At 34.7% G+C, this 14,724-nt stretch overlaps 1 protein-coding gene across 1 annotated transcript in view; it reads right to left on the bottom strand.

The window, feature by feature from the left end:
• LOC123554138 (proline-, glutamic acid- and leucine-rich protein 1-like) overlaps positions 1-6,980 on the bottom strand; it is a 31,015-nt gene extending 24,035 nt beyond the window's left edge. Inside the window, exons 1-2 of the mRNA XM_045344062.2 lie at positions 6,837-6,980; positions 1,414-1,481 (exon numbers count right to left, since the gene is read on the bottom strand). Of these exons, the coding sequence (XP_045199997.2) occupies positions 1,414-1,481; positions 6,837-6,974 (206 nt within the window). The 5' untranslated portion in view covers positions 6,975-6,980. The remainder of the gene's footprint in view (positions 1-1,413; positions 1,482-6,836) is intronic.
• Between the last annotated feature and the right edge of the window lie 7,744 nt (positions 6,981-14,724).

Consider the following 14,724-nt stretch of genomic DNA (forward strand, 5'->3'; position numbering starts at 1 on the left):
AATTTTCATGAAGATCTTGTTAAATATATGGCCTCTAGAGAGGTCACAAGGTTTTTCTATTTTTAGACCTACTGACCTAGTTTTTGAGGGCACGTGACCTAGATATCATCAAGATGAACATTCTGACCGACTTTCATAAAGATCCCATGAAAAATGTGACCTCTAGAGTGGTCACAATCAGAAGTTTATGGACGGACGCACGGGCGCACGGACAACGGACACCGCGCGATCACAAAAGCTCACCTTGTCACTTTGTGACAGGTGAGCTAATAAAAAACAGTTTTACATTTTCAGTGCGGCCATAACCTTAGAACAAGCAGCCTACATTTTGTACTTCTTGAGCATGACATGCCATCCTATACTAATTAAGGTTGTTTCACATCCCTTTAGGACACTGCATTTTAAATGTGATAGTGACCTAATGCCACATATCACTTGTGTGGACTCTTTTTTTTATTCCAGGTAAAAATTCTGCCATGCAAGATCATTTTCAACTACTGGTAAGCAAGACACAGTGAAAACCTAAACAAAAGAATGAATAGCATTAAGGATGGTATCTTTTTAACAACATTTTAGAAACAATATATAACAAAACCATGTTAAAATATATTTAAATATGACAAAGAGGATATACATCACTAGGACAAAGTCTTAGCGATTTATTCTACATGACATGAAGATATACAGATTCAAATGAGACCTACTGACCTTAATGGTGGAACTTTTAAGACGTCTTTGACAAATAAGACATATCATGCATTTAAAGATATGCAGATTTTGCACGTTTTGATCTGAATTTGAACTTAAAACTATTCCAGCAGCCACTATTAATCTTCAAAAGTATACAACACTTGGCCAATTAAAACAGTGTGAAAGAAAATCTAAACAAAACTCTACATCACTGTTACTGAAAAAATCAGTTGACTTGTTTCCATCTTGATACAAGTACATCAAAAAAAAAATTCATGTATATGCCTATGGTCTCCACACACTTTTTAAACACTCCTGTGTATTTCATATCCAACTGTAAACTACTACAGTACACCAAGAATGAAAGCGACAAAAACTATACCTACAGAAGCCTCCTCAAGTTCTTGAAAAATAAAAGTGGGGTTTTTTTTTCAGTTTTTTTTTGCTTTTTTTTTGCTTTTTTTTCTGTAGAAGATTTGTAATATTTTCCCCTTGGTTCTGTAATATGTAAAGTGAATATGTTTATGGTACATTTGTAGTCTGCTTTTAAGTATTAGATTTTTTCCCACCGGTGTTTATATATGGATCATTTACCCCGACAAAAAGCCACACATTCTTTTGAAAAATGAAAACAATTACTGCTTTTGATAGTTCAAACAGAACTTGCTTCATTTATTTATTGGCTTTAATTTTATTTCAGCATCTCTTCAATTATGTACATACCTTTGTTTGCTGTTACCAAGGCAACTGTGTATATAACTGGCCATTTCCTGCATACTGCCTCCACCTTCCTGCAACAATATCAAACCTTTATTTGAACACTAAAAGTTTCTTTTTAAGGCAGTGAATCAATAATAATAAAGATTTAAAGACTGCATGCATAAATGAAGGTAATTTGTGACTTTCTGTCAATACGGATGACTGAATTTTCAGAAAATGTGAAAAAATTAAAGTGATCAAAACTGTCTGAAATTCTTCTGTTAGTTTTCGGCAGTGGTGAGCGGTCAGGGAACCAGACCTCTAAATCCCGAGTTTAGAGGTCCTGTTACCAGACCTGTAGTCACTTCCTTTTACCAATGCATGCAATAAGTGAAACATTTCACTTTAACGTAAGATTTTGTGTTAAATTGTAATTTCAACAGATTTCCATACACCCAGTCTATATATAAATTCATCAACTGAAAAAGCTTTAGATTTATGGATTGTCAGTATATCAGCAGAATGTCTGTAAAAACGGTGAAATCCTAGACCTGAAAAAAAATGACAGCAACTGTACACTGATCATAGCTATCGCAGATGCAGTGGTCCCAACGCTGCGACGGTGGAGGATTTGTCACAGAAACTGCGGATAAATTTGGTAGGATGAATGTGATCGGTATGTTTTATAATGAGTTTTACCTTATTTTTTTTTCACGTTTAGTAGAACAACAAGTGAGACAGAAGCCCACATATATGTACTCTTCCAGTCACAAACACTTGTGCAGAGCAATTCTTTGCCATTAATGTAAACACTTCGTTATAGATAGAGTTTTTGAAGTGAAATCTTTGTGAAAAAGAAACCGATAGGGAGGGAAACGGAGCGTAGCAGAGTGACCGACTGAGGTTTATTTTTCTTGAAGAATTTTCTTCATGGACTCTCTCTGCCATAGTGTGAAATCTACGTTTGACCAATCAGAATTGCAGAGTCAGTCGTGTCGACACTCTTCAGCGTGTAGCGTTGTTCTTTGAAAATGATTGCTTCAGTCACATTGGTCTTCTGGAATAAGAAGCCACATCTTTTTAAAAATAACTTGCTCTGATTGGTCAAAAAAGTACGTTGCAGACTATTGTACAGTTTGATGAGGAACTACCATTTTCTGTAGAATTCCAATTAAAACTGTAGCATTTCGTTCAAAATGGCCCCTAATTACATTTGCATCATAGCATAAGTATAACACTATCACACAAAAACCAGGCCATTTAAAATTGCATATATTTGCAATAAAGTAAAATTATAGACTGAAATATCTTAAAATTTATGGGTTGTCCTTACGTTTACAGTATCTTACTATGTGGGCTCCTTCCTCACTTGTTGTTTCCAGCTAATGTGTCTCAGGTGTTCAGAAAGCTTACCGATGATTAGTCCAAATGATAGGACCTTTCGGGACAGCGTGATAACTTTTGACTGCCGTTGTCTCCGCATAATGAAATCTGTTGGGAACGTTTTCTGGTATATGTACAAAGCATTTGTAATGATTACATCTCTGATAATAAATCTATGTTGACATTAAAGCATTAAAACTTGCCTCGCTGACATTTTATGAATGTATAATATAGTTTGTGTTTTATTTCTGCAATTTAGTGTGATCTGCAGTCTGCTGTTTACTGAAACCCTAGTAGGGACCTTGGTATTTTCTCTCCCAGAGTTTACTTTCATGGTGTCAGAAGTGTGACCTTGGTATTTTCTCTCCCAGAGTTTACTTTAATGGTGTCAGAAGTGTTGGTGTCAGAAGTGTTTGACAGACTCGTGTGGTGGGCATGGAGTGTCATTCTGGAGAGCTGGTAATATTAAGCTCTGAAAAGTATACATAAAGCCTAAAGGGGGAGAAGTATAGCGATAGCAGGTTTATAAGCCACTTCCACAGCCTTGCTGTTGGGTAAACACTTTAGCGACGTGGTTATAGTGTCCGCCTACGGATCACGTGGTCCGGGGTTCGAGCCCCAAACGTGTCACTTAATGTACCAGACACTTTATGTACCAGGAATGTGTCACTTTATGTACCAGACACTTTATGTACCAGCACTTTATGTACCACTTTGGACACCTTATGTACCACATATATGATATATATTGGATGATCTTTTTTGTTTTGATTTGATGAAAATGTTATATTTTATTTTACTTGAAATGTTTTTTTACTAAATTTAAATGTTAATTGTTATAATTAATAATGTAAAATTATATGCACATAGAAATGTTTACAACATTCTACTGGTACTGATCATAAACTCGAACAGAAAATGAGTTTTTCTACCTGTAACTTTTTTTTTTCTGCAAATTGTTATCAATGGTTGATATCAAAATAAAGCTTAGCTCTTACTGAATAATTGACATAATTTAAATTTATATTTAGTAAGCAAACTCACAAGAAGTGGGGCCCTGAAAGGGGTATGTAAAATGGTGACTGTACGAACGTTGACTGATGATAAATTCGACCACTTTGTCATTTAAAAAAAATCTCATTAGTAGCAGAGCTACCGGCGCCGCAAAGCGGCGCCGACAGCGTCGCATTACGGTTAGACGTGTGAAAAAGAAAATGAATAGAGAGATCAAGATCTACCTGGGTATACTATCGAGTTGAAAATTCGTGGTACTTTCTGGAATCGGTGTTGTTCGGATTTTTTCATGTGATCTATGTACATAGTTATTAATCAGTAAAGACGCCAGTAGACGCTTACTGTTTACGGTTGACAAAAGCGTCTCGCTTACTGCTTTGAATATTGAATAAAAATGTAATTGATCGTTCGATTATAAGAAATTAGTGCTAAATACATTTTCTACGAAGAAAAAAGAAATAAAATACAATAATTTCATTTTGAAACGACTTCCGTCACGCTGCCGTTACTGAACTTTACAATAAATACTTATGTTTGTCACGTGACGTCATAACTCCACAGTGGTGTAGTGGTTAGCGAGTTCGCGTTGAAATCCAGAGATCGTGAGTTCGAACCTCACCTGATCCAGATTTTTTTTTAATTCCTTTTTTATTTCAGTCTCTTATTTTTGTATAATCATAAGTTTTGAAAATATTGTATAACTAAAGTCATTCATGTAAAAATTAACAAATGTTTATAATTTTGATGTCAGGTTCTAATGCAGTACCTGTGCAGTAGTCAGTAGACATAACTTTAAAAAAAATAGCTTTAGGATCAAAATATACAGGCCTTGAACTGTGAAAAGCAACTAATGCTCTTTTCCCCGTTCACATATATTTCGTCCGTTAGCTTTAAAACCACTAACCAGAGTTTATATAAATAAAACTATAACTATTGGCGATGAATTATCAATAAATATCAAAAAGGTTCTTACTGCCATCCCTATTCTCTAGTGCTAAAAGATTAACCATAAAAAGCCATAGATTGTGAATTTAAAAGTTCTGCAAATAAACAGGTGTTTTCGAGAATTTCGGCAAACACTGTTTTTTCTCTAGGTAAAATTCTGATCTGCCGTTCATTAACTTTTAAAATTGCTAGTCTTTTGGGTTAAAACAAGCTTTGTACAGTCATGTAAATAATTGTAATTTTCCAATACAAGGCATCTCTTATTGCAGTATTTTTGACTAAAAGTTGGACACATTCTTCCATCCAAAAAGAACCAAAATTTGACAATAATGACATTTAAAAGAACTACAATAGTCATTTCCAGGATTACGTTAATTCTAATTTCTATTAACTTTGGAATTGGAACATTAACTTTTTTCATTAAGTCCTCATTGCCAAATATTTACACGCAAAGAGACAGAATTCCTTTGGCTGTTGGTCTAATGAGATTCTGTTAAGTTTGAAATTTTCAAGATTCAAGCTTTTCAATTTGAAGGAGTTATCATTTGTGACTGGTTTCCAGTATGAAATCTATATCAAACTTTCTTTTGATTATAATATATAGAATATCTTTCGAGTTTTTCACATGTCAAGAATTAATCTTGATGCAGTCTAAAACATGCATTCAGAAATCATGAATTATCATTAATATTTATAATTTTAATAGATCTAATAGAACATAAACTTCCTAAACGAATCCATAATTCCAGATAATTCCAGCACCACTCCTTTAATTTTTAAGGGGCACTGGTGATTTTTCAAGGGAGCTCTGCCTTTTAGGTAGCACCTAATTTCATATTATTATATTGAAACTTTCTCAAAAATGTTGCAACGGTCATTCCCGATCAGGTAATGGAATGTGACCCAATGTCAGGCCTTCGTGTGTTGACAGTGAGCATGCGCAAAAAACATCCTCTTCCCCAGTATTTTTGGATAAATATTTTTTAAACAGACAAATGTAAGTCATTTATTTAAACAGAATATTTACCAATTTTGTTTTTGTTTACACCAGTTGGTGTTTTAAGTGGTTGCTATTAGACGGCATTTTCAGTTATATAAAAGAACAATTGCAACTGAATAATTTGAAGGTGGTCGACTTTATCATCTGTTCGAGTTTATCATCAGTACCAGTATGGACTTAAGCTGATTAAATCAAAGTTGTTTTCACAGGTAATTATCACATATTGACAGTGCTACACAATGAGAAACAATTACTATAATATATAGGTGGTACACTAATATATAGGTGGTACACAAAGTGTCAAAGTGGTACATAAAGTGTCTGGTACATAAAGTGACTGGTACATAAGGTGTCGCACCCTCGAGCCCCAGTAGGGACCTTGGTAGGTTTACTTTATGGCAGTGGCTACGATTACGGTACCGTAATCCTAGCCTCCGGTTCTAGGATTACGGAAGTTCCGTATTCCTAGACAACCGTATGAGGATAGGCTAGGATTACGGAAGTATTTTAAGAGACATAAAGTATATATGTTAGGACAAGCATAAATGATGTTGTAAACTTACTTATTTCACTTATTTTTTCATGCCTGCCTTATTATTTCGTGTTTTCCATCCGCCGTTTTGGGTTAGTATAATCTTAATGGCGGCGCACGGAAATATATTAGAAATATAAGTGTCAGAGTTAGATTAAAAAAAAAGAAAAATCTATACTTTGAATTTTATGATTTATAACCATGTTGTATGTTATTAAATACCATTTGTGTTGACTTGATGAAAAAAATGCAGGTATATACGAAACATAGATACTTCTATAATATTTCCGCGCACCGCCATTAAGATTATACTTAACCGAAAACGGCCGATCGACAGCACGAAATATTAAGTGAAATGAGTAAGTTTACAATGTCATTTATGCATGTCCTAACATAGATTTGATGCCTCTTAAAATACTTCCGTAATCCTAGCCTATTCTCATAGGGTTGTCTAGGAATACGGAACTCCCGTAATCCTAGAACCGGAGGCTAGGATTACGGTACCGTAATCGTAGCCACTGCCTTACTTTATTTCTATGGCCACCTGTTAAAACAGTAAATGCCTTAGCTTACCACTGAGGAAAGGATCTGATTAGATCCAAAAATGCTAAGAACATCTTTCAGCGCAATGCTAGTACTCTGCTTCGCTGAATAATCCTGAAATAGCGTTTTAAATAACAAATCGCACACGTTTCCTACGGGCGCAGCCATTTTGGAGTTGCGAATTGACCTAACGTTAAATAAATACCGAAAAGGAGACTTTTCAATTATTACCTACAAACAGTACAGACGACAAGATTTGTAATATTTTATATAAGACTATATACTTAGTATATGTTAAATATAAAACTGAATTACCATGGCTATACTTTAGATGAACATGGTTTATCAATTATTGGATAAATCAGTCTGCATGCTACCCAGTTCGCTTAATTTTAAGAAACTTGTTAACACTAGACTTCGAGATCAATTCATTCAAAGTTGGAATATGGTGATGTTCAAACTTTAAGCAAATGTTTAAACTACCGTATATTTAAGTCAGAATTTGTATTTTAAGAATATTTTAGCATACTGCCTTGACAACTTTCTTCAGCTTTGCTAAATTAAGTTTATATGTTTGCTGAATCATACTTGATGCCAATCGAGAAAGGTCGATTCTTTAATATAGATAAAAACTTACGCTGATGCAAACCAATTGGGTGATGAATTTTCTATCTCTTTTATTGTACACATTTTGTAAACAGTAGACGTAAATTTATCAACCCATATTATTATATGTATCATAATACATTGAAATTTGAAGAACTTATGAACAGTACAAGATACAAGATACAAGAAGCTTTATTTTACGTCGGATACAATATAACAAGTTAACATTAGCTCATGAGTTATTTTCCGACAAACATATATAAAACAGAGATTAACAGTGATAAAGCAGCTAAAAAAGAAAACAGAATAATTGCTTTAAGCATGTTTAAACATATATATGTTGAGTAAGATATTAAGAGATTTAGATCAAAACAAGTAATTTCTATGAAAGACTTAAAATATACATAAGACAAATTAGAATAGTATTAAATAAATTTCATGAAGACATAAAAATAGTATTTATTGATAAAGCTATTATAATAATTCTAAGACATATTTAAATAACAAATATAAAAAATTTATAGAACATAAAATTAATAAGTATTAAAACTATAAAAAAGTGGATTAGCACATAGAAACAATGACTACCTTATAGCTAAAACAGACATATTTACAGTTACATGCTAAGAAAATAACATCGAACTAAAAAGGAAGCAAACAACATAAAGAAACATAAACACAGTGAACGCATAGTGATGTACACCTGGCTCTTACTGACGTTTGAATGTCTTATCTGTCCAACCAGTCTACTCGTCCAGTTGACAACAGATAGGTTTCTCTATGGAAATAGAAAAAAGCACAAAGGGAACAAGTGTGTGATCACCCGGAGTATACAAATAAGGTTTATTCAGATAAAAAAACCAGATTTTTTACGATTTTTATAGGTTTACAGTATATAGTATGGTATCATGTGTACATACAGTGAAACTAACAAACCATACAACTACCGGTAGTATTTACATGTATCGGAAACAGATGCAGCATGTATAGAACATTAAATCGCTGGACTTGTAAGCTGTAAGGCCAGTCAACACGCGCATTACTGCCTACATTTAATGCCTACACAATGCTGCAGTTATGGTAGGATGGCGATACTGTAGTATATAATGAAAGTTTCTATCTTAATCATGCATATAGAGAAAATTACATTATGCATAAACTATTTATAAGCAGATAGACAAGAATGCAACTGTTATGCTAACAAGATGGCTTAGAGAAATAAAACAAAAGCAACATAAAAAGCATAACAAAGATACAGACACAGGTTTAACTAAGCGGAGACAAAAGATGAAAAAATAAGCATAAGCAGGACAACAAAAGGCAAGCAGACTGGCTAGCTACACATAGCACACATACACTTGGGGCCTGTCCAGGTGCGGACCAGCCTGACAGTCTTTATACTTATCCACAGTACGCATGATATTTGACAGGCTGTTCCACACCCTGACGGCCTCAAAGCGGAAAGAAGTTTTGCCATACCTAGTTGTCCTCACGTGCGGAAGTTCCAGTATGTTTGTGTATCTGAAATCATAATTAGAATTTTTAACATTAACAGTAGATTGAATATAATCCGGGGATAGATCATTAATACATTTGAAAGTTTCAATTGCTGTTGCACGTAACCTGTCAAGATGTAATGTTGACATGTTTACTTTTGTTAAGAGGATTCATAATCATATTTTAAAACAATTCTAAGTGCCCTTAATTGTAGCTTTTCTAATTTTTCTGTATTGGTTTTAGTGCAGAAATGCCAAATAAGTGGACAGTAATTGAAATTTGACCCGATTGTTCCTTCTCAAGGGGTGGACATGTCACACTTGACTGAACATGTAATGTATACAAGGGTATTGTCAAAGGAATCCGATTTCCCGTAGGGCGCGGCCATCTTGGACTCATGCATATTCATTACAAATAGCCTCTAGCCCAGTATGTGTTTACGCATATTAAATCTTTATTTCAGTCCTGACCATGTTAACAAGTTTTTACAGTATTCGGAAAATGTAAGATACAATACAATACACTTGATATTTAAAGTTTGATACAATACGGTTACTACAGTATACCATTCTCGATCTGCAATGTGCCTCTAGTGAATTTTGCAAGGATCTCTCAAGGCGCTTGCGCCAGGTGTTATCAGGTCTAGCAAAATCCACGAGAGTCGAATGACTTATTAAAGATCAGGGTATTGCTTTAACGGCCCTTTTATATATTACACGTATTCACTGTCCCATCACCTAAAATGGATTATTAATTATTCAAATACGCAAAGCTGAATGCATGGAACGTCCGAACCGAAACAAGTAGTAGTCTCACCATTGAATATTTGTCCGTAGGCAATGGGAGAATTTTATATTCATTAGTGGCATGCAGGTAGTATCACAAACAGAAAATTTGTAGGTAAATAAAATGTATGTAACAAAATGATATTTTCCGACAATTACATGTAGAACAGAATAGAATACATAAAGTGGCTGAAGCAAAGTTAAGACACATTTAAACATTTGTTTTAAATTGTAAGAAACACATACATTTAATAGCTACATCGTGATAAAGCGAGAAAGACAGATCAGAACAGAACAGACATACTTTTACAATGTAATACATATCAATTTTTTAAAGCATTAAAGGCACAATATTCGTGTAAGAATAAGATACATTACTTTATAAATGAATTTAAGATGTCAGATATTAATAAAACTGAGAAAACATGGCACTCTTTAAAAAGGAAAGTATTTAACAAATGATAGCGCCCCATTTAGGTTTGTTTTTGCATATAGGCATCTTTCTTTCCTCGAAAATAAAATGATAACATATAATGATAAATTAGTAATAACAGTAAACAAGACAGTCTGAAAGACAGCTAAATCCCCCGCCACTGCTATGGATAGTGAAAGGGTAAACCTTTGATTTTAGCTGTGACCTTGACCTTGAAAAGACATGGCTGACTCATGAATTCTGCACAACGTCTTGATGAGGTGATCATTTGACCCAAGTTTCATGAAAATCCTTCAATGGGTTTAGGAGATACAGAGCTGAAACCTTTGACCTTCAGCTGTGACCTTGACCTTGAGTTGACATGGCTGACTCATGAGTTCTTGATGAGGTGATCATTTGACCCAAGTTTGATGAAAATCTTTCAAGGGGTTTAGGAGATACAGAGTGGACACAAAATGGAAGGCTCAAATCTTCGACCCTTAGTTGTGACCTTGACCTTGAGCTGGCATGGTTGACTCATAATTTCTGAACATCGTTTTGATGAGGTAATCATTTTACCCAAGTTTTATAAAATTCCTTCAAGGGGTTTAGGAGATATAGAGCGGACACGAAATGGAAGGCTCAAACCTTTGACCTTCAGTTGTGACCTTGACCTTGAGCCGACATGGCTGACTCATAAGTTCTGCACATCGCCTTGATGAGGTGATCGTTTGACCCAAGTTTGATGAAAATCCTTCAAGGAGTTTAGGAGATATAGAGCGGACACAAAATGGAAGGCTCAAACCTTTGACCCTAAGTTGTGACCTTGACCTTGAGCCGGCATCACTGACTCATGGGTTCTGCACATCGTCTTGATGAGGTGATCATTGGACCCAAGTTTGATAAAATTCCTTCAAGGGGTTTAGGAGATAAAGAGCGGACACAAAATGGAAGGCTCAAACATTTGACCTTGAGTTGTGACCTTGACCTTGAGCCGACAAGGCTGACTCATGGGTTCTGCACATCGTCTTGATGAGGTGATCATTTGACCCAAGTTTCATGAAAATCCTTCGAGGAGTTTAGAAGATATAGAGCGGACACAAAATGGAAGGCTCAAAATCTTTGACCCTAAGTTGTGACCTTGACCTTGAGCTGGCATGGTTGACTCATAATTTCTGAACATCGTTTTGATGAGGTAATCATTTTACCCAAGTTTCATGAAAATCCTTCGAGGAGTTTAGAAGATATAGAGCGGACACAAAATGGAAGGCTCAAAATCTTTGACCCTAAGTTGTGACCTTGACCTTGAGCTGGCATGGTTGACTCATAATTTCTGAACATCGTTTTGATGAGGTAATCATTTTACCCAAGTTTTATAAAATTCCTTCAAGGGGTTTAGGAGATATAGAGCGGACACGAAATGGAAGGCTCAAACCTTTGACCTTCAGTTGTGACCTTGACCTTGAGCCGACATGGCTGACTCATAAGTTTTGCACATCGCCTTGATGAGGTGATCGTTTGACCCAAGTTTGATGAAAATCCTTCAAGGAGTTTAGGAGATATAGAGCGGACACAAAATGGAAGGTTCAAAACCTTTGACCCTAAGTTGTGACCTTGACCTTGAGCCGGCATGTCTGACTCATGGGTTCTGCACATCGTCTTGATGAGGTGGTCATTTGACCCAAGTGTTATAAAATTCCTTCAAGGGGTTTAGGAGATATAGAGCGGACACAAAATGGCAGGCTCAAACCTTTGACATTGAGTTGTGACCTTGACCTTGAACCGATAAGGCTGACTCATGGGTTCTGCACATCGTCTTGATGAGGTGATCATTTGACCCAAGTTTCATGAAAATCCTTCATGGGGTTTAGGAGATATGGACCGGACACGATTTTGTTACGGACGGAAGGACGGACGCAGACCATTCCTATAATCCCTCCGCCACGGCGGGGGATTAATTACAAAAACTAGATCCCCATGCTCTTACTGACGTTTTGAATGTATAATCTGTCCAACCAGTCTACTCGTCAAACTGAAATTATAGATAGGATTTTCTGTGGCAAATAAAAAAAAACACACAAAGGACGCAATATTAGCAAAATAAAAGAAGACTTATGTGTGATACATATAAACAAGAGGCTCGCCAGACTTTCACAGCTCAAACAGGTGCAACAAGAAACATTTCTGCCACAAAACAATGAAAGCAGATCTACAGATTCAAAACAAGATGATTTTTAACAATTTTAGTAGAGGGTCAACCTAGGAACATATCTACGAAAATAATTTCAAAATCAGACCAGTGGTTTAGGGGGAGTGTGGTGGAAGATTTTTCAATTTTAAGTTCTCATTGCCGTGTTCTTTGCACATTGGAATCTTATTAAAACGCTTTGTAGACCCAAGGAACATTTCTGTGAAATTATTTCAAAATCGCACCAACAGTTTTTGAAAAGTTTCCACAGTAAAGGAAAAACTGGCGGTTTTTTGCTGAATAATAATAAATTACTAGTTTCGCCGTTTTAACATACATGTATCTATTCAACGTCCGTTCAGCATGTGTAGTCAGAGGAAAATCAGTATCGACTCGTGCGTATATTTAATCGCTTGTTTCAAAGCGCCGATTATAAGATTTATATTATTTCTTATCATCCCTTTCGTCTGCTTACAATGCGCGAGCGCAGGTTGGCATTCAAATACATTAGCCTTCTAGTCGTTGTTTATTTTTATTTATTTTTTTTTTTATTTTTGGTTACCAATTGCAACCTTTAGATTATCAATACGCCCAACAAAGCAAAGGAATCATGCGATAAAGATATAACGTACCCACCTAAAATATCATCATTGGAACTAGATTTTTTTTTCAAAATGAAAAAATGTCCACTTTCTACGTAAGACTAGAATCATTATTTAAATCAGATCTACGCAAACCTGGATTTTTCCCCTGATTCATAACAATATGCTGAGCTGAAGTTGATTTGTCAAGCTGCTTTTGGTTTAAGTTAAGTAAATCAAATGGGATTAACCCTTATAATGCTGGACACGATTGATTCTGCTTTTGTAACCGGTGAAGATCATTCATGATTAGCCTACACATCTGTGCAGTCTGATCATGGTCTGCACTGTTCGCCATTCAGTCGGTATCGTTTTGGTATGTTGCCCCTTTTAATAGTTAATGGTACTGACCAATTTGAAAGATGGATAAATTATATTTAGAAATTTAGTAGGATAAGGGTTAAAATTTGAGCGTAAAGTGCAAAATTTCAGGGATCCCGTGCTGCCTGTGGGTATCAATTACTAGGGCATAGGATATGAAATTCCATTTTTTTAAGATTATTCTTTGAAAGCAAATGACGCAACCGAGCAAAATTATAACAGAGTCATGTTAAGTTTTAACACATATGCAAGATCATAGAATTATAGGTCGCGTACGAGGCTGTATGTCCTTTTTGGAAAGTTATACTTTGAAATATTTCTGAGTGGTCAATTTGCTGAAATTTTGGCTGTGCACTACTGTTTGATGTTTACTAGATACAACCCAGCAGCATTACTACTATTTCTGTTATTTGCTTATTAGCATAACATTAATTACTTGAACAGTTTACATTTATGTTGTTTCAAGTTCATAGAATTTTTATTACTTTTTAACACTTTTTGCCAAACTATTTTAATATAAACTAAAAAGTCTAAAAAATAAAAATGTAGATGGTTATATAGCTTATTGACAGTATCATTTGAAACTGATGTTGTTCGCAGTAATTTTTATTAAATACACAGTATTTTAGAAATGTATCAAAGATGTTTTCTCGTCACAAGTGGCTATCTTTAAAGTTAGACTTTGTTCTTTATAAAAACTTGCATTGTTATGAGTATTTTCAACATACTCTAAGGTTTATCTGAGATGTTGTTCAATGCATCTTTTTGTCAGGAGTGTAATATATCTATCATAGCACAGCACATATCCTGGGCTTGCTGCATGAATGTTGTAAGTCATAATTTGAAAACTTTACAGGAGAGAGAAAAAACTATTTTTATTTTGAAATATAAACTAAAACTTAAGTTTCCTTTATTTATTTATTTATTGTTTTTTTTTTTTTTTTTTTGATAAATGATTATGAACAGAAAACAGAGAACACAGATTATTTCCATCAAAACTGATATATTTGAATATAACTTAGATACAACATTTGTGCACTGAAATCCGAATGGAAAATATTGTGCACAAATGTTGCAACTTATACTCAAGACAACATAAAGTGAGCATTATTACAGTGAAGCTGAATATAAAAACTTAATCATTTTAGGAGTATCACAGTGAATAAATTTGAACAAATTAGATATAAGAATGTATTTTGACAAAAAGTTTCTTCAGCTCTTCAAAATGTATTTCATGTTTCAAGGAACACCTTTATAAAAGTTACATACATACATTTGTGGACAGTTTTGATACAATCATACTATTATCTTTTTTTTTTCAGCAATAAAAATAACCTAATTTAGGAAACCAATAGAAAACTATATAAATGTTTTTAAGCAGGGTCATATTCCTAAAACATCATTCATATTCCTAAAACATCAGACACCGTAAAACGATGTGCGTGAACTTAGCCAGTTCAGCCAGAGT

This window comes from Mercenaria mercenaria, chromosome 7 (genome assembly GCF_021730395.1).
Source record: "Mercenaria mercenaria strain notata chromosome 7, MADL_Memer_1, whole genome shotgun sequence".
Taxonomy (NCBI): domain Eukaryota; kingdom Metazoa; phylum Mollusca; class Bivalvia; order Venerida; family Veneridae; genus Mercenaria; species Mercenaria mercenaria.